General features: G+C 43.1%; 1 protein-coding gene across 4 annotated transcripts in view; it reads right to left on the reverse strand.

Moving 5' to 3' along the window:
• Positions 1–647: 647 nt before the first annotated feature.
• Positions 648–22,006, reverse strand: part of LOC117233043 — a 31,853-nt gene continuing 10,494 nt past the window's right edge. For 2 of the 4 annotated variants that reach the window (XM_033492937.1, XM_033492936.1), the window contains 4 exons: positions 3,403–5,637; positions 2,405–2,655; positions 1,862–2,278; positions 648–1,771 (listed from right to left, as the gene is read on the reverse strand). In XM_033492937.1, coding sequence (XP_033348828.1) covers positions 782–1,771; positions 1,862–2,278; positions 2,405–2,655; positions 3,403–5,623 — 3,879 coding nt within the window. In that variant the 5' untranslated portion in view covers positions 5,624–5,637 and the 3' untranslated portion in view covers positions 648–781. Of the gene's footprint in view, positions 1,772–1,861; positions 2,279–2,404; positions 2,656–3,402; positions 5,638–6,332; positions 6,845–22,006 lie in introns of those variants that run through there. The other 2 variants (XM_033492939.1, XM_033492935.1) reach the window with 2 other exon arrangements.

Here is a 22,006-nt window from a genome sequence, read left to right on the forward strand (position 1 = left end):
TCACATATATATGTGTTTTGTGTGTACAATCATGTGCCTATCTTCCTTTCTAATCAGCAACGCGAACATCTTTCGAATTCGCTATAAATACTAAGTTGTTCGCCATCGCAGCTGTCACACGGATCCGAAAAAACCTTTTTTTTCTGTTCTTTTTTACAAAGACACAAGGCCCGCGATCGTAATATTAAAGTTAAGTATTATAAACTGCAATCTAAACTGATCCCATATGTTGTTTCTTGGTCACAACCTCGTTGAATATCTTCTGCAACTTCGTGTCAAGGAGACTGTTCATGGAGATTTTCGACGAAGACCTTCCCCCGAAAATCCTTCACCGAACTGGCGGCCCCGGATTCTCTTCACGTTTATTGAGAACATCGTCTTATCCATTCGATCAATTATACAATCGACAATCTTATAATAAAGGAACAAGGACAATGTCTCAAGCTTCCATCCCGGGCGGACGCACACGTATAATTTTTCTAACGACATCCACGGGACTCATCATAGTTGAACGCGAGTGATTCTCGAAACGAACCTTTGTTCTATTCGAAAACCACATAAACAATTTACTCGGATTTATCTAACGCATGGAAGTCTATCTGGTCAAATTGCCAGCACCTTCTTATCGAGATATTTCTTCGTTATCCTTCTTTTCTTATTTTTTCATTCGCAAGGTTTCCAATGACGAAAGTTAAATTCTATTTTTCGTTATAAATCACTATGGGTCAAAAACGATTTGACGGATTCGCAGATAGACAATTCTTCGTATCTACAGTTTAACCTAGGCGGATACAGTCTCAACCATTGACTTTTTAATAATTTCCCCAAAGTTTTCGTCACACTCTTCCGTACTTTCCGATTGTTGTTCGTTACCTTGGTTCTTTTCTACCTCGACCTTGGTTCCATTCCCGTGATAAGTACCATGCGCCGCGGGCTCCATTTCACCATAGTACGAATATCTACCAGACAAAAGTTCTGAAAATGGTTCTAGTTTACCTATTTGTTGAACCACTGTATTCATCGGCTGCACCGAATTTAAATTCGTGTATTGTGATCCGGTTGTTTCGTCCTGGGCAAAGCTAGTTTCGTAACTGGATGAGTGTTGTCCGGGATGGACCTGGCAGTTTCCCTGAATTGATCCGGCGTCTTGCCCATAAGGCGCATAGTGTGAGAACCCTGGATTTCCTGGCACCGTTTGAAATTGCGGCTGAAATTGCACCCTAGATGTAGAAGGAAGGTTAGCGTAAGGTTGATAGTCCTGATAAGTAGGCTGTTGAAAGTTTACTCCGGTACTTGTTTGGCCTGAGAACGTTTGAAAAGCTTGACTAAACTCAGGATGAAGTTTCCTTTGAGGTCCCTGCGTACCATCAACAGTGTCTTCGTTAGGATAGCAATCGTCTCTAATTGCGTAAAGATCCAGACTATCCTCTCTAGTACCAGGTACTTCTGGCTGACAATTCGTCCCGCCGTCCCTAGCGTCGTGATTTTCGTAATGAAGCGTCGTAAATCCACCACCGTTCAGACACGATTCTGTGGTCCTATTCTCCATCACGGATCCCAAATTGATTTCTCTTAACGGACTTCTGCCGTTTTGATTGTCGGAAGCGTCGTGATCCGTACTCTCTTCTTCTCGTTGCTTTTTTTCTAACTCCAGCCGCATGAGAGTGTGAATGAAATGCGTTCGCACTCGTACTGGATTGAACTCAATCCTGCCTGAACTATTCGCACAACCATCTCGGGTACATCCACAAGGAAAACCCGCTCTATCAACCTATTAACATATATCACAGTCGTATGATTTAATTGTTTCTTAGAAAAATCTGTGACTCTATCGTATAGTATTTAGTATAGATCTACCAACCTGGCACTTTACATTAGCTCGACTACAAGGACAACTCTCTGGATCGCAATATCCTTTGCACCCGCAACCGCAATGTTCTCTGCTAGCTCTAATGTCACGGCACTCGTCCTTTTCGACAGCATCTATTCTACGTACTCCAGCCGCCCTAAGTAAAGCTCGTCTCTGCCACGTAGGTACTGGCTGCAGGAAATAATAACTATCGATATCCAGTTCTTCGTTATCACTTTGTTCCTCGTCCGTATCATCGCTGGGATCCTCGGAGCTAGAGGCTGCTTCCGATACGCAATTTGCAGCACGCTCGGAGCGCAATTGAGCTAGTCTAGCACGATGAATTCGCCTCTGTTCAGCAGCATGCTCCGATAACGAGAACCGTTCTGCATGAGTATGCGTCGCACTCATGCCAAGGGTGCTGCCACCCTAAGAAAAATAAATCGATTTACCACGTTATATTCATACATACTATATGTCATTAATACTACAACACTAATATATTCTTCGTAATATTTATGACGAAATAAAATCTGTATTGTATAAAATATGTACCTGAGAAGGTACACAAGTGAAACCCTGTGCCCTGGGAAAATAATACACGGTGACAGCGTCGAATTGAATATTGCGTTTCTTTTTCATGGTTTCTTCCGTATTGCTTCTCTTCGGACTAGGAGCCCCATCCATGCAATCTATCAATCTTCGTTTTAAATTACTCTTTGGAGGACTCCGAAAATTCGTCAATGGTGGTTGTGGTGTTCCCGGTACACCCACATTCGGTACAAAACTGTCCAATTGATTCACAACTGAAAAAGAATATCGTACTTTGTATTTTCCTATCATATTCTCGCATATTCAGAAATACACTGACATATCTTTTATAACCCAATATCACAATTATTAAAATTAATTTGTCAAAAAAATTCTTTTACATAAGTATTTGTCGGAGTCAGGTTGACATTTTGGGGCGTTCGATGAACCTTTACTTACTTTACCGTCGCGAATGTAGCTAATATTTATCAATACGAATGTGGACACTATAAGAGGCTATGAACGAATCCACGGTCCACGGGAGGACAAGTATCAACGTACTACTCGATTCGGGTAACTTCTCGATAACTCAATCGGCGGTTCGTCCAACGACTAACTAACAAACTAACTCTCCCTTAATCCAAAAGAAGCTGCCCTTATATACTCCTGTCCCCACTTCTCGGGTCAATCTTTGTTTTTAAGGAGAGCCATATAATCATTTCATACCTCTGTCAGGTACATGTCCCTTCCGTGTCCGTGGCTATGTCTAGTGACCCGCTATGTCATTTCGAGCCCGAACCCATCGTCATAAAATTAAGTAGGAACATTAAGACTATTTCTTATTTTTATTACTTAAGGGCGGCTATAGTAAAAGTCTAGGCTATGGTATTGGGGGTTTTTCCAACATTAGGGGCGGGAAATCCCGCTGTCCTTCCATCTCCGACATATTTATAAAATATATTTTATTCATTTTCAAATGGAAAAAAGAAGGAGCTACACCAAAGAACGATGCGTTTAATTACCTTTTTCTTTATCGGAGAGAATATCATCGGGTATCCTATCCAAGAAAGAAGTTTCGGAATCGCTTTCGGGAACCGGTGCAGGCCCAGGATCACCGGGTATCTCGCTTCCTAAACCAGAATCGCTTCCATCCGATCTAACTTCGTCCCGCGCACCAGTGGCAAGCGCTAGACTTTCCGCTGAATCTTCTGTAAAAGCTTCCGGCCTCTCTGGCTCCAACCTCGATATGATCTCCGGATTAATATCAACGCAGCACATGGACTCGTTCTCCTGACACGATATTTGATCAGAAGCGGTATCATCCTCACATCCACGTACATTGGTCGTGGTTGACATTTCGGAGCTATCGGACCCGGTTTCGGTTTCCGTCTCTGTGTCAATAGCTTCTGGGACATCCGTGGTAGGTTCCAACATCTCCGGTGAACTTGGTGTCGTTTCAGACGAATCCAAATTGTTCAACGGCTGTAAATCCTCCGTGGAGGGTAAAGGCAAGGAAAACACGACTTCTTCATCCTCTGCTAATTTCTCTATTACCGATGTGGCTGGCGTTTCATCTTGTTCCGGTTTCTCTTCCGTCGTCGCTTTTACCGTTTTCGGCAATGTTATCCTTTGCAAGATCACCTTGCATTCTTTAATGGGAGTTGATTTTATCAATTTGGTCTGTAGCAGATCGAATACTGCAGGAGAATCGTCCTTCTTCTCCTTATGGTCCTGTGACTCAGTCTTTTGGACACTGATCTCGCAATTTCGCCTTTCAACGGAACATACATTCTTCGACTTATCTTTGGGATCAATCCTTACATCTACGTTGCTATCATCAGCCTTGCACGTGGTGTTCTTCTTCTGCTTCTTCTTCGAGGTGACGGTCATACACTTCGCATCTTTCTGTTCCGGTGAGAAGTACTGCGACACATTAATCTGATCTATCTTAACCACTAATTGGGGTAAAGAACTTTTCATCATTTCAATCAACTGCTTGTTGTTTATAACCGGTGCTGTGCAAGCACTATTCGCAGGCATAGTGTCGCTACACGAGCACTCCTCGATGGGCTCCTCGCACTGTTTCGGTTCCTGGCACTTGCTGAGATTTCTCTCGGGGCTGTCGCGCGACAGCGAACAACAAGAATCCTCATCAATAAACGAGTCCGAGTATTCGAGCTTTTTACAGGGCTCTACCAGCGCCTCCTCGACGCTGCCGTTGGTACATTCACCTTCCGACGACGTCGTTACTCTGCAGACCCTATGCTCCGACTCGGTACAGCTTATCTCCTCGGAACCGTGATTCGTTTGAAAAGAACCGTCCACGGTTACATTCGTTGATAACCTACAACCACTCGTTAATAAATCATCGATAATCCTATTGTTCCTTGAGATGCATCGACTGTTGACATCGTCGTCGAACAGGCACGAGTTCGACGACAGGGATATCTCACCCAGGGTACGCTCTCGGAGGCTCACCAACACCGGTGAGATCCTCCTCACTTCGCTTCTTACTTGATTCGATTCATTCTCCGAAATTTCAACGCCGATCCGCTTGATCTCCGCATTGATCGGCAAAAAATCGCTGGCCGGTCTTTTTCTACACAACGGCGATGAGGTGGTGAATCCTGCACCGTAACTATCATCCACTTTAGAATCGTCTGTCCCTTTCTCGGTACACTGAACCGACAACGACATCGACGTTGGCGTCGGCGTCGGTGTCGGCGTCGGCGTCAGCGTCGGCGTCAGCGTCGGAGTTAGCGTCGGCGTCAACGTCAGCGTCGGCGTCGGCGTCGGCGTCGGCGTCGACATCGAACAATCTTGTTCATCCACGGATTCGTTCGATTTCACTTCTACATCGATACCCGCATCTTCAGGTTGCGTCTTATCTTTTCCAAGTTTCAGACCCATACCGGAGATGTCTAATTGACCTTCGCCGTGTGAAAAGTTGTTCGAGGTCTCGACCGGAGCCTTACATAATTCTAGATTGATGAACACTTGGTTGTCGACGGATCGACGAGTAGCATCGCGTATTTCTTCGGTAGCCATCGAAGAATCGGCATCATTGTCGCGCTTCGTTGATCCGTTTTCCGATGTAGTTGACGACGACACTGTCGTCGACGCACCAATCGTTTTCGCTGATTCTATAGTCAATGCACCACCACTAACCGTTTCCGCTAAATCAGCCGAGGTAGAACCTTCTTGAGCTTCTAAACGACGATCTGGAGCCGAAGGCAATTCCATTTGGAGCGTTCAACCTGCGGTAAACAAGAAACACAGAAATTCATTAAACTTATACCACGTGTGATCATTAATAGTAAACAATATTTGCAAATGTTCGAAGAAAGACCACAAGTTAGGAAACCTATCTTATTCTCTGAACTTCATATTCGTTGCTGATGAATACGAGAAAGTAGATTCGACTGGATCGAAAAACGAATTTTCACAGAAGTAGAGAAGATCCTCTAACGATGGACGTCACACCACCGGGATCAATTCATTGCTATATCATTCCGTGAAGCGAACTATTCTCGTTCCTAGTCATTTCAAGGTAATCATATTTTCCGCGTTGGCTCTTTTTCTCAAAATATCATAAGCAAAAGGACGAAGAGGAGGATGGAGGGATCAATAATCCGCGCGCCGATACCGCGCACCGGCAAACGGAGAAAGACACGACGTGACGCCAACGAAAAAGAGGAAATAAATCAATCATAAAGGTTCTCCGTGATTTTGTCGCATCGCGTATCCAGACACGTTTGCGAATGCTACGCGGTTATCCCCAAATCCGCGTGCTCTTTAATCTGTCGATATCTTTCTTATCACGGCACCAAATATAAAAGGGACTCTGCATATAATCCTGGCCGGAGATTATTGATTCAAAGCTGGCAGGAAAAGAGGGGTGGAATGGGGAAGGAGGGGGAGGTTTCTGTCTGCCTTCGGTTACCATGCGCACCTTGTACCCCTTATATACCAGAAAACTCCGCGACTAAACTAGGTGTAGAAGGGTTCTTTTCTTCCGTTATCTCTCCCTCTTTCGTCTCTTTTTTTTTTTTTTTTTGTCTATTTGTATCTGTATTTTTTTCTTAATCCTGTTCGGTTTGATTTACTTTCGTTTCTTGTATTCTATTTTTACCTTCGAGCCGCACGATCTTCTGCCCCCTCCACGAACCTTCCGCACCACTCTGTCCTTTCGCGAAAACCGAACCTCCAAACACGAGGCTCGACCTCGACAATCCGTTATCACGGCAAAGCCTTTAAGTCGTTTCGCAACTCCAACTGTCTCCATTCTGTCCGCGAACTCGTCTGCCGTCCCTGAGATCCGAGCGATCGGCGCCCTCCATGGAGGACAACCGTATGGGCCTTGAGCAGGAGCAGAGCATTCAACAATGTCCGACTGCCCACGGGGCCTGCACGCAAATGGCCTTTTTCAGAGAAACGGCCAATCTTATCGGTGATATTACAATAATTCTTGGAAAATTTTCAAATTCGAGAAACATTTACTGGAAGAACGTGCCACGGCAAATCACGCAGACGGATGCTGAAGATTTGATATCGTTGCGTTGAATGGTGTTCGATAATTCGAGACAAAGATTTTTCCAGGAGCGATGGTTGCAAAAAATACGAGTAGGAGATCGTGGAACTGGATACGTGTTCTTCGATTACGAGCACCAAAAGATATATGACGATGATCGTGGCTGGTACGAACGAGATTAAACATGGAACGTTTTAGCAGCAAGACATCGTAACTCGGTGTAGTGCAACAGCACGGATCCGAAGAGCAAAAGCGGCTGTGCGAGACGAAAGAAGAGCTGAGCGGAGAAGCGGCTTTCTCGATGAGAGATTCAAAGCAAACGCGCGAGAGCAAAACAAACAGGAATAATATGTTCTCTGGTGTTGCGAAAACTAGGTGGACGTTCACGAACAGACTGACTGAATATTCCCAGGAACGAATTCGATAGAGAGAGAGAGAGAGCCGGTCTCCTCTCTCATTTGATGATGATGATAGTACTCGGTGGCGAGAAAGCGAGGGAAATATGCCTCTAAGTGCGGAGAGTATACTCGTAGAGAAGGAAGAAGCGAAGCGGAGGCGCGTGCGTCGCGTTCGACAGCTCGGAGCAGAGTGAGCGGAGCTGGCTCGACGCTGCGTCGATGACGATTCCGTTCGGCGCCGCTACTCGGTCACCTTCGGGACGCCTCGGTTCTCTCCTCCGCACTGGTGAAGGGTACACGCGTACTTTATACGTAGGAGTATGCGTGTTTGTGAATGTGTAATACAGTGTATGGTGCTACGAAACGCCGTGGTTCTCAACGGGCCGATCGAACGCAATTCAACTCTCCAAGCGATCAATCTTCGCCTCTATTTTCGGTCTTTTTCCAAAAATTCTCCCGTGGTGGTTGTAAATGTTCGAAACATGCACGCCAATATTTATCCCTAACGGTAGTTAAAGGAAAACCTACGTGTCGACGGAACAATGGATTCAAGTGGGGAGAGTGATAGAGTTTTTCGAACGAGACCGCTCATTGATTACATCGGTGAAATTCCGTGGCCTTTCTAGAGTAATTCTATTTTCTGCACACTCTTACACGCCACTAGCCGAGACACACAGCCATAGGTTACGCCTACGCGTACACACGCGTGTAAAATTAACGATCGGTATTATTAACTTTTCTAGATTAAATACATACTGCCTTTAGCCTTCTTCTTTTTTCTTTTTTTAATTTAAACGGGTAAAGAAGCGGACATCAACCATAGTTCACGATAAAAAGTGGAATAGTTCAGCTACCGAGTAGGCTTTCGAATACGATCGAAGTAGTCGATCGAGTATTTCAACGAAGAACGAAGTATATATGTTACATTCATTATGAAACGCATGAGTAAAAATTAGAAAAATAATTCACGAGAACGTGCGTCGTAGACACGTTCCGATTCAACTGTTAGACGATGCAGTTATTTAAATTAACCTCGTTACACTTGCTGGCGGACAGTCGTCGATTATCGAGTATCATCGGTGAAAAGCTTGGCTACAGTTCCCTTGCATGTGTAACATTGTATGCGGCGACATTTCCGAGCCTAGCTATAGAGAACTCTAGCCCACTGTATATCTCTTCTAAACCTTCGATACAAAAGTCCTTGCTTATAAACAGGAAATAGGAAGATCTGGCCGCGTGTAACTGCGAAGAATCGCCGCGTATTATCGATCCGAACGATTGACCAGCCTCCGTGAAACATCCAAGGTAATGCCCGTGTTTGTCCGAAGGACTACAATATAGCTCGTAATATAATGTCTCGACACGTTTAGAACCACAACAACTGATCGTTTTTAAATCGTGAAATAGTCGAGATCGATTTACAAAAACGACAATCATGAAAACCACTGATATAGAAGATATATTCACGGTATACCAAACAGGTTTCCATCGTTACATAAGTGAGTGTACACCAAGTGACTATATCATTCTTATCATTACCCTTGCATACTACTTTTTCCATCAGATTCGCCAAAGTGCACTCGACGATCCAGAAAACAAAGTCATGCACGAGGTTAAGTGCTTACTTATCATCGACCTGGCGTCGATTCTAATAGCGCAACGAACCGGTTCGTATACTAAAAATCTACTATTCAAACCAAATTTTACAAAGGTTAAACAGGACCCCAGTTTATCGTCATCTAAATATTCGCGCAACCATCCGGATGTTTGAAAATTCATACGCGTAACACGATCCTCCGATTCTTGCTCCAACGTAATGCATTTTAAAAGTGGAAGTCCTGCATAGGTGGCGCTGGTCGCAGAATTGGCGCGGTATTGTCTACGAGTACTCCAGCTCTCTCTTTCGCGGTGTCTTTCTCCTTTTTCCTCTCTTCGTGCTCTCTCCCTCGCCCTCACTCCTTCTTTCTCCGCTTCACTTGCCTTTCTTCGTTTCTCACATTTATATTTTTCTTTCTCTTTGTCACACGCACACAGAGAGACGAGTTTCTCTCACGGATGAGGTTCAACGAACGAGAGAGCGTGGCGCTTGCGCGGGGCTGCACGACTGCCGTAATTGTCGCTACGCTGCGAAAGTAGAAGGCGTACAGCGACAACCCTGTGCTCGTCTCCTTTTAGTCTTTCTCTCTGTTTTTTCCTCCCCCGATCTCTCCTTTTTTTCTTATTCCTTCTTCTTCATTTTTCCTTTTTTCAGCAAGAAAGTAATGGTACATTCATGCCGCGACAAAATATCAAAAAACGACCGAAAGAGATCTCGCGACCCTACGCGGCCTAACACTCGCGTTATATGTTCTTCCTCTCGATGGCTTCCACACGAATTTTTCACCTCTGCATTAACCTACAGAAAAGGAACCCGGAGAGTCGACCGGTTACCACAGTACTTCAATACTCGTCACTTTCCAGATGCCGTAATAAATGTTACGTCAAAACATTTTCTTAATGCTTTTGCTATAATTAGATTGCGAATGTTTATGCATTTATGAAAAATTTCAGTGCGCAAATATACAAAATATCCAAAACAAGGTACTCGTTGTAATATTTAAGATGAAACACGTTTATATTTATCTCCTCCCTAAATTATAGAACGCACAGACTGCGACGTTGTTGATATTGAATGAGATAGAATGGAAATGAATCAAGCGTTGAAGAGTAACCTAACTATATGAGGACAGCCCTGATTTACTGAAAAGGTCACTCGGATAATCCTTTAATTACACGCGATCGCGAACAGCGCTATTCCAAAAAGACGAAACACGATCCGGTATGCTTTCAATTAAACTTCATTGAAATTTTACGTCACGTTGCGCGACGCTAAACGTTTCAACGTATCGCGACAAACGACCGAACGATTTGTTACGTAAGCACATAATTGAGCAGCGCTGAAGTTAGCCCGTGTTCGATTTCTTTTCCACCCGTGTGCTCTGTTGTCGTTTGGATTGAATATCAAGGTCGCGTTCTTGAGCCACATCGCGAAATTCTGCACGTCTCCTGAACGATGTTTACCCATCCTCATGCACACTAGAGTGTGCATACGTCGCGACTCGTAAGCGTACGCGCGACGAACAGGTGCGTGGCAAACCATAAACGTACATATACGAGTTATAAAGATTGACGCTGCAATCATAGCGCTTTCCTGATCGAACATCTAATCTTCGTTATTTTTATTCCCGTTTCATCGTTGAAGTTTCCTCTAATGACTAAATAATTCGCTTGGTACCACGGAGGTGCGTAAGCTGCATTGTTAATGAGATCTGGGAAGACAGTTTTGTTGAATGACCAACCAGTTTATCAAACTACGCTTTACCTATCCAACTCTATGTATACGCTAAGTCCATTTGTTTCCGTAAGGTTTTCTGACGCTTTCTATAAGCAACATCTGACTAAAGTGCAGAGGGCAGAGTTCGTCCAAGTTGATTATCAATACCCGTCCCCTTTCCTACGGTATCATATATACATATATCTACCAGAATTTACACTGGAGATCGGATTAGATTTTGAATTTCTGGGGACAGTCCGCTGATTCACAATTTGAGTTTCTCCCGTACAACTTGCTAAGCTATTTTCTATTTAGTTGTACTTCGTGTAAACTAGCATCGAGGAATAAATACACTATATCCGATCTCGTATTCTCTTATCTGGTACACAGCACAGAATGTAGTTTCAGAAGTGGGACGCCCAATGTACGAAATCTCAGTTTTACGCTGAGCATAGGTACGTAAGTGCAATGTGACAAAGAAGGAACGTTCTCCAATCTGCCGTTTAGTCACCAAGTAGAAAAACTATGAACTACCATACGAGATACGCAACGCTTCTTCCTTATATTTGAATTGTTTTTCTTAAGTACTTAGAATCGCGACTCTTTAGCTGTTTTAAACAAAACATCAGTTTCTTTGAAGCCGTCTGTCAGGAGTTCGATTAACTCTCTTCGCTGGAAGCCAACATGTAGAAAATTGCCTAACGTCAGTGGCCCTTGTCCCCGCGTCGGAGACGATGCAGATTTTCAGCAAGTGAAGACATTCAAAAGAGACAGTTTGATCGGGCCTTGTTACGAATTTTCATGAAAAAGAACCGAAAACGCGGCTTGGCCCCAGGTACCGCCGGCTTTTCTAAACTCTACAGCGGCAAAGAACCAAGGTGGGGGCAGAACGAGGGACCGAGACGAGGCATATTAAAACGGCGTGGGGGCGAGCGAAACGCGAGACCAAAGCAGTTTTACAACACCGGCAGACGCTGCGATATTGCTCCGTCGTGCTTTCTGCTTTCTGGGAAAGGTCCGAAGCTCTCTCTCTCTCTCTCTCCCCACTCTCTCATTTTCTCTTTCCCCTACCCTCCATTCTCTCCCCGCTACACCCCGTCTCTCTTTCACCTACACGTCTGCACAACTTTGAACACGACCTACACGAACACTACCTCTTTCTACCAGTACTTCGTACACACTCTCATATCTATACCTCTATCTCTCTTTCCTTTCTTCCTCTCTTCCTCACTACCCCATTCTCATCAGTAGTATTTCTCCCTCTTTCTTCCCCCCTATTCCCCTGATCTATCAACACCACCTATCCTTCTCTCTCGCAAGATACTCACACAAATTCCACGCTTTTATATCCGTGTCTCGCTCGATCTTTCAGTTACCCCCATCTAACCCTCACTCGCTTACACCCACGCCAGTCTTTACCATCTGTCTCTTTCTATAGCGAAGGCTGGTAGTATCTATCTCTATCCACATTTCGTTCTCTCTCTTCAATCGCATCTCCTGCTCTATCTCCATTTCTACCCAGCTTCGCCGGTACCGTTTTCTCATATTCTCTCTGCGCGCGCCACTATGGCGCATCACTATAGGAAGATATAGTGCGGGCCCGACTACACTGCACGCAACTATACGACGTATAGTAGTACGGCGCAACGCGGCAACGAAAGACAAGGCCGTACCACTCGCGGCGAACGGAGGATACGAAAACAGTTTCACACGACCGACGCCAATGGTCTACGTACCACCATTATGATAGCTCGACAGAGTAAATAATATCGTGGGTATTCATTAATCAAGTAAGTGAACCTTGATGCGGAACGTAACACACATCGAGCGAATTTTTCAAGGGTCGAAAATGTATTTCTTTTTCTCGTCTCCCTTCGCCGATCTATGTGTCGTGTTGCACTACTGACGCGCAACACTCGCGGGGAACGTAGCAACCAAACCACCCGCTCGAGTATACCAGTTGCTAATTCGTTTTGCTCATGGCCCCTTTTTGCAAAAGAGAATCACAAATCGAGGCAAATATATACATATTCGTTCGCATATTTCAGAAACATAGCGAAGTAACGTATACCGCTGCTTTCTACGTGTATCAGCATAAACGGGTGTTCACGGAAATATATACCCATTGTACCATCGCGAAATCGATGTGTGCGTGAAGAGGGTTAGCATCCTACACGATTGAAGAACACGTCGTGCTACGGAGACACACGCTATGTGTCGATGTGTGCGTGCCTCTTACACAACGTAAACGCGCGGTAGTGTAGGTTGCTTTGGCATAATAAGAGCGAGGGAGCGGAATATAATGCAACCTCCTGCGCTCAGTGGCCTCCCTGGAAGCTGTGGAATGTACCACCCACCCTGCCCTCCCATTCTATACAACGGAGAGAAGAGTCGTGCGGCGTTGGTCGTTGTAAACACTTCGTCGGACTATTAATACTAAAAATCTCGAATCAGTACGAGACGTTACTCTGTGATACTAACTAACTGGAGTTTTATAGGTCGTTACACGGGGGTTGAAATTATTTTTAATAGGCTATTTTCGTCCCCTGATTCACTCTCTCTAATCTTCTAATTATAGGAATTTTCTTCTTTTCTATTCTTAGTCAGATGCACATTTGAATATTAAAGGTGTTACGGCCAATATCAATGGACAAAAATTAATTTTACCAATCGTGACACGCTAATCAATCATGATTACATATCGACACTTCGTCCAGACTCAATTCCGTCAATTACTCGAGCGAGCTATTCGCCAACGGCATCGAGAACTTCACAATAACTGTGAGTTGCACGCTCGGTCATTCATTTCGCATCTTGTTGATAAGTGGAACTCTGATTCGTCGCACACGACAACATGCGCCATTCGTGCGGGCGCGTGCCCATATAAACTGTAACGTATCGGCCATTGTTGCGTGCTCCGGATACATTGTCTCGCGGATTGCTTCGCATCTTCGTCGATAGTCTTTTCAGCATCTAAACTTTAGTGCCATAATTTTTATCGGTAGAACGTGTCGATCGGTTTTATCTGAGGAGCAGTAACACGATCGCACTAAAGAATATATTCAGTGAACAACGAATGACGAACCACGATGCTCGTTAAGATCATCGTTTTTCGTCTAATATTTTTAATTAAAAATCAGAAAAATATACTCTTAAAAGCATGCACGATTAATAACGTCGAATAATCGTTACATCGCAAACAAACATTCATGCGTACCTATAGCTGTTACCATCAGCAAATGTGTGTATATGTATTTCTTCCTTCGTTTTCCGAGAAAAAAGAAGAAACAAGGCAGAGAAAGAGAAGGAAGAAGGGGAGGAAAAAATCTGACAAGAAGCAACACGACCACGACGATGTTAAAGGACAAGAGTGGAAAAAGAGAGGGCGGGTGGTGGTAGCGAATAGACGAACGAACCTATGGATATTTTGCGAGGGTGCGAAAGAGATGGAGGGTGAGCTGCGGGGGTGTATATTGGGACTTGTAAATGGGGGTGGGAGGTTCCACCTCCAGCCGAATCGATCCCACCGCAGTGTAGCACTATAGCAGTCCACGTGCATACATACCATGGATTTCTCTCTCTCACTCTCTCTCTCTCTCTCTCTCTCTCGCTATTTAGTTCTCCTTCTTCCCTCGTTCTCTACCCCGTTCGTTCCTTCACCCTCGTATTTTCTCTCGTATACTCTCCACACTCGTTGCACTACACCGTAACAAACCGACGCAGCTGCGCCAGTGCGCGTTCGACCGAGTGCAACCGGAACAGGAATTCTGGATGCTGAATGAAACTTTTTTTTAATGATCGTGATTAATACGTTGACACTGTTTCAACGGGCACGATGCGGCGGTGGTCGTGAACTTTTACCGATTCCGTGTGGGTGACGTTCCGCGATGTGAGACGTACAACGTCAGGTTCTGGACCAAGCACCGCTCAAGCGAATGAAACATAGCCCTGTGGACGTTGATGGATTCGCGAACCAGCATCAAAGGATACTAAATCTCTATTATCTGCTCCCGGCAAAGATGATTCCGTTCCGGGACCATCGTGAATTCCGCCTGATCGCTTCCGTTTTTCAAAATTTTGTATACACCACCATATCTCACATTATTGGCAACTCATTGAAACGTTCCAAATTTATGTCAGCATCGTAACTTACACTACCGATCATAAGCATTAACACATTCCGTACAATCGAAATAATATTATCCATTAATAATAAATCCACGATAGTTGTTATTATAAATTTGTTATTTCCTTTGCATCGTACGTGTCTTGTAATATAAAAGACTAAATAAAATTTGTTAGTGATACAACTATAGTATTCTATACTATTCAAAAGTAAACAGTAGAACAATATTCAGAACGCTCCTGTTGAATTTATGTATCAATTTTTATGTTTCGAGCAGGTTGAACTACACGATAAGTGGGACTATCGGTTAACGCGAAAACCAAGAACTACGGGCAGGTTATTATAAATCGATAAACGCAACGCTATGGTATATCCTCGTGCGCTGATTGGACATCCTGTACGAGGATTACTGACACGTTCATTCAATTCGTAGTACGTACTACTCGCGCTCAGCCGATGACTGCAGTCACAGAATGCGCGTATATGGGTGCTGCAAATCGAACGCGTAGGTGGAGGAGGGATGAGGATGGAGGAAAGGGAGGAGAGGAGGTGTGGGAAGATAACGGGCATGGAGTATTATTACGTATGTCGTGGTACACAATCGACATACACATTCTGCTATGTAGAGTGCAGGTTGCACGGGTTGTACCCAACAATTTGTCGGGGGTACGGAATCGTGAAAATTTGAAAGGAACCAAGAGAGAAAGTAGCCGGATTTCGACGGTCAACAACAACAACGTTTCTTTCCCACAGAACGATTCCACAACATAAAAAAAACACACAGAGACTGTCCTTGTTTCTCGTTAACGAAAAAAAGCAAGGAGAGCCACGTTTCAACGCGAGAAGATGAAGTTTTTAAAAGGAGGAATGTGTTACGTTGACGACCCGTTTCTGATAATGAGACGACAAAGAAGTAAATCAAGGTTTATGAACGCTTAGAACACTTCATGCGATAAGGTCCCGGTGTCTTGTATAAATAAAGAGTTAATGGCCAGTTATGATTCAAGTTCACGCACAAGTGTTCCCTAATTACATTCTCACGTCCATATTTTCCTGTAAAGCCATGCTCTCGGTACGGATTATACGGAACGTTAACACGAGCTAAACACGAAGCTGGCACTATGTTAGCCGGTATAGCGGCCATACCCGTCGCTCATTGTACTCGGTTCAATAGACGAGACTATAGGTTTCTCGTACCACCGATGTATGCGTTACACATGCGTGTGTATATACATATCGGCGTGCGTGTTCACGTATCAGAGTATTAGGGCTTATATGGGACCCTTCAGTCACATTTAACTGCGATGCAATTTGCAATTTACTATATTTTAATGGAAACCTAACAGATATCGTTGTTTAAGATAACATTTTAAAACGTTTTTACTATCAATTCAATCAAAATTTCTTGCAAAGTTTTGCAGACGGAAATACACACAAAGAATTTTAGTATTATATGAGAAATTAAATATCAATTTAACCAATATACATTTTGACATCGATTGAACGGGTTTGTGAAAAAATGATACAATTAAAACTTTTCTCGTGACAAGTCCCTTTCAGCCGCTTAACAACTCTAAACTTCGATGCCAAAAACAATAACTCACAGAAAGACCTATCGTGGCCAATTCACAAAAAAAAGGGGAGGAAAAAAAGGCTAAAGCAGAAACCACTGAACCATGTATCACAGGCAGATATTGCAAGGTGATCGAATCATCCATCGACCGATGCACTCTGGATGCATCGCCATATGCGCGTGTATGTGAGCGTGGATCGTGGGCGGCGGACACATGCATCGTCGATTGACGTAGGCATGCAAATGCTCGACAGACTGAGACAGACCCAAGAGAGACGGCCACAGTGACCGGAAGACATGGACAGGAAAAAACTTACTTTATTCGTTAACCTGTTCACGGAGGAAAGATTCATTCAACCCGTTACGACCGATTGTTTTGCCGCACTTGCCGGTAGACGACCGTTTTGAAGTGACTGTTGCAACGGCTTCCTCTAATTATTGCGTAATTAGTACTCATTTGTTGCACACAAAGTAGAATTTTTATCGTTCCTAACGGAAACCACACAGTGTAAAGTATCTTCATATTGTTTCTAAAGAGTTAAGTGTCAGCGTTTATCTCGCAAGATGTGGCACGGTTTGAGTGAAATTTCGTGTCACCACTGTCACCAGAAGCTCGAGCCAGCTGTGCAAAGCAAGCAGAGGGGCTAACTGAAGTTATTTGAAAAAGCCGCGACTTTTTATAGGAAGTATAGACCTAAAGTCTATTCTAAGGATATAAAAAACTTTCAGGAATGGCTTGTAGTTGTTTTAAGATCGTATTCACGCAACATATTTCTGTATTCAAGTGCAGGAGATCAGCCACCTAAAAGAGAATCACGATACGGAAATAAATTTTGAAAACGTCATTATCTGAAGTGTCGAAAAATTTCACGGTAATTTTTGTTTCGAGCTCTTCGACAGTAGCATGAAACAAAATCCTAACTTAACGATGATCGTTTAGTTCGAGAAAGTGGTTCATTGTAATTGGTTAACTTTAATAGCTCCGCGAGAAATGTATCGTCCAAGAAAAACGAGCAAGGGAAATACGTATTAGCAGCATTGAACGTTAAAAATAACATCGACCATCGATCGCGATGATCTGAACATCGCTTGTTATGAAACCAACCAGGATGTTTAAGGAATAATAAAATTCGTTCGTATAATCTTTTTATTCCTTTATCATCAGGCTCGGGGTGAAAGAAGAAGAAGAAGAAGAAGAAGAAAAAGAAGAAGCAACATCCCTCGACGAAAGAGTCAGTCCATGAAATGAACTCCTGGTTAACGGGATCATACTGGCGAGGCCAGCTCTGTGTCTTTACCTCCTCGATCGCAGACGTCCCTCGTTTTCCTCCTTCCCTTCTTAAATAGACTCTGTTCTTTCTACTTATCTGTCGCAATTTGCCGTTGTCTCTGTGCCTTTTCAGACTTCCAATGATTACAAGTATCTTGGCATCGATCGTTTGGCAAATTGAGTTCCAGATGCTCGAACTAGAAAATTTAAGTTAGAAATAATTTACTTCTTAGAATCATTTTAACCAAGAGCTACACTGTATAATTATTATTTAAAGTTCTATCTCTCTAGTTAGTTTTGTTAATTAGTAATGTCTCTTTCTAACAAATCTCTATTTCTTTTCTGTGAGAAAACACGCGCAGTATAGTCGTATTTCTCGTACACAGGAATAACTATTTTCCATATCCACTTGCTCGTCACTGCTTTACCCGTGTCGATCGCCCCTCGAGGGTCTTCTTCGGGGTTGAAGCCGCTTGCAAGATTTCCGATATCCGTCAGGCTTACATAAAATCGAACAAAACAGCCGGGGAAAGACGTCAAGCTTCTGTTATTCGATAAAAACTTCACCTTCGTCTGAAGTATGCGACCGCCTTCTTGCTTAATTAGATTGCCATTCGAACTGGACCATCGCCACTAGCTTGTCTCTATTTTATTTATATTAAGTACAATACACTCGCTAGACAATAATATTAGTGAATAGATCAACGACTGTACTAGTGTCGATCTCCTTCATTTATTTATCTTAGGCTTGCCTATTGGAACTTAATCTTGCATCAAATACGAGATTATTAACAACACTGTGAGAAAATGTACTACGATAGCTCACGAAGATATCGCAATGAAACTAATAACGTCCAACACAAAGATGAACAACACAAAATTATTGGACCTAATTCTTGGTTTCTTCTGAATAATATTGTCATTTATGGATGTTTACGGTATACAGAAAAAAAGAATTCATTCTTCCGTTGCTTGAAACAATTATTTCAATTATTCTTTTAATATTCAATGTTTTCATTCGCGGGTAAACAACGATACGATGATAGAAAATATGCGAGGAGCTTTCTGCGGAATAAGATAAATGATCTAGAATATTCTCCTCGTGCCATGTCTCGTACCATTTTGTCGAAGAATTTTCCAAGGAACTGCAATTTTCATCTTCAATAGGAGGCTGCGTTTGAAGTATGGAACGTAAATACATTGGTCGATATCAGAGAGAAGTTCGTTAAGTCCACCCCTGATTTATATCAGTACTTAAGAGAACACTCTCAACCCGTAGGCCAACCCCTAATGAAAGTTGTTCCCCTGTTGTATATACACATTTACACGAGGAAAATTTTCGACTGTCGTGATTCGCCGGATCGATAAGCGTCAAGTGCAGCGGATCGATCGCTAAGTAAATTACCTGCTTGCAAATTTAGCAACACTGCCCCGTTCTAATCCCGTGATTCGATTGCTACAAGTATTCAATATAGTTTGCTCGATTCTGTTAGCCAAAAATGATCTTCCCTTTGGAAAAATGTAAAATTTGCATTTTTCTTGATACAAGAAAGTTGTTCGGGAAAGTTTCTATTTCGAGAAAGTCGTTCAGGAGCTTGAGAAAGTTTAACAAGAGAACTGCGATTAAAAGGAGGATTAAATTATTCAGAGACTCGATCCATTAACTTCATTTTCTGAATGTTTCTTAATTTTATGTGTGATTAATTTCTAATTTTGAAGCAGGTGCAAAAGAGATAAATATATAATAATCGCCTTTCAGTCTCGATAAAAATAGTGTTAAAAGTAGTCGATAGTGTTAAAAATAGTCACGCGCTTTTAATAATTGCAGAAACAAAAGATCTAAGTCTCGTCATATCGATAGATGTAATAGTTGAAGCGTTAAATTGGTCCGTAGAAAGAATAGAGACGACAGAGAATCGACGAAATACAACGTGTTGCAAACATCTAACTCGAGGTAACATTTATACCGTCTTATTTTAAACTTTCTTCTCTGCCCAATTCGCACTGCCAATTTGCCACAATCGACCCCACGATATAGCAAAAACACAAGCATCTTACTTACAGTAAAGATATCGTTAGACATCTAGGACTGCTTTCCCCGTATCTCACTTCGGAATTGCGGCATCCTATACAGATCGTCCCAGATTCTGGAATCGTCCGGTATACTTCAAAACTCTGCTATTTTCCAAGCGAAAACGCTGCCTCTGAAACGCATCCACGATCGATCGACCTACGTTTCATCGAGCGATCGCAAGATGGGCGTAGGACCATCTCTTCATGGACCAGAATAGCGTCGGGTCTGACGTCATGTAGAATGTAGACGTAGTAGGACCAACGACACACGGCCTGGATGACGAAGAATGAAAATATCGTGGCTGCTCGTCAAGCTCGCGTTACACACGCCACATGCACATGCATATGTCGACGCGCGCGCATTCACAATTCGTGCAACGCACGCGCATACATGTGCATGTATAGGGTGGTTAGCAGGATACTGATTAATAATAATACATAATAATCCTAAGATAAGAACAGATTGCTTCATTTTGATACCTATACAAAAAGCATGATTCATTGTGCCCGACATTCTTAAAGCTCGTTCGCATCAATTCAAATAATATGAAACTCCTTCATCAAAGGACATGCTCTGGTCTCTTGATTGGAAAGATTCTTTCAAGTTTCTATTCCAACTCTCGTTTAATCCTGTTACTTCGAGAAGAAAAGTTCTTAATTGTACTGAATATTACAACATGGTTTGATTCGTCGCTTCTACGTGATTTTAGATTGAAATTTATAACGATTAAAATCAGGTAATATCTTGCCGAGCACCCAGTAGGTACGTGTCGTTGCAACTCGTTAGCGTCGCGACGTGCGAGCGTGAGGTATTCGTAATGTTTCACGAGAATGACGTCATTCTCGCGGGGCACGCGCACTGGATGCACATTCTCCGAGCAAAAACCCCGCGGATTCGCCGCCAAAACAAACCAGATGAACCTTCGCGGTTTGCCAGCTCCCCCCCATTGTTTGCCGCGTTGCTTAATATACTCCTTTTTTATGCAGAACAAGGATCACGCATTAACTGAGATACAGGTTTCAAAGATTGCGTTCTGAACGTTGGGTCAACTTAATATACATTAGGTGACAACCGGTCGCATTTATATCAACTGTTATATACCAACAATTATCGTTCGCTTTTTATATCGACTATGTACATAAATCACTATGAGCGTCGTACAGATCGAAAATAAGCCAGGACAATGTAGGGCATACTTTGTTCGGTACAGTCATTGGAAAGTGTATTTCTCTTAGAAAACTTTCGTAGAATATCCGCACCGGCCCCGAATTTACTGCAGATAGAGTTGGGAAAGTAATTTCTACGCAATAAAACGCTACAAGTGGATCCGGCCGTAACTTTTCCGCCGCTATGGAAGGCCACCACCTGGGTGGGTTCCGATCGTTGGATAATTCGCGATAAAAGGGGAAATCTAATTAAACTTCGTCCCCGATACCGATAATACCGGTCATCTCCGATGTCGTTGTCAATCGGCGAAAATGCAATTTGATCTAGATGAGCGAGAAAAAAATGCACTAAAAAAAAAGTGATCGAACCACTTTGGTGATCAAAGGAGAAAACAGGCCTGACCCAGTTTTCGCGATTGCGGTTACCTCCGTATGAAGGAACTTGCAATAACTCGTCCTTCTGCCGTCTCCTGCGATCTTAAATCCACTGACTTTCCCATGTCCCTTCTTTTCTTCCCCCTTCGCGATCACCTTCTTACGCGTGCCACGTGCACCAACGATAAAAACGTGCAACCAAGTGTATGGAATCGTGTGCTTGATCAAAAATAGACGCGGCATGAGGAGAATTAATGACAATACAATTAGCGACGGTGCTGGAATCTTAGGATGGAAAGGCAGTTTTTTCATTTAGAAGACATTAGTCTTTAGCCGTTGATAAATTGAAGATTTTTTGTGAGTAGAATTCTATGGAACTTTGAAATTACTCTATCATAAGATAAAAGAAAATGCGAACGTCCTGATGATCTTCACACGGAGATATTTCTTGAAAATACGATTAGTTGTCATTCTGAGATCAATAAATAAATGATCTATAACGTGCAGATAGCGCTGTAAATGTGATATTTCAACAGCGGAAACTCGATAATTTAATGGTTAAATTCCAACGTTAATTCGAGGATTTAATTACGTCGATTTTTCTAGCTGGAAATTGAATTATTAATAGCTAATTAAACGATGAACGATAGGTTTTTGCCGGACGTGAAAGTATCCTAGACGACCGGTAAGGTAGAATGCAAGTAGAACGAACGCACGAGCGCGGCCTGTTGCAAAATCATCCTGAGATTGCTAGGTCCGACTGGCTGGCCGAGCATTGCAAGAGTTTCACAACGGCCATT

This window comes from Bombus vosnesenskii, unplaced genomic scaffold (genome assembly GCF_011952255.1).
Source record: "Bombus vosnesenskii isolate JDL3184/JDL3185 unplaced genomic scaffold, Bvos_JDL3184-5_v1.1 scf7180000013294, whole genome shotgun sequence".
Taxonomy (NCBI): Eukaryota; Metazoa; Arthropoda; class Insecta; order Hymenoptera; family Apidae; genus Bombus; species Bombus vosnesenskii.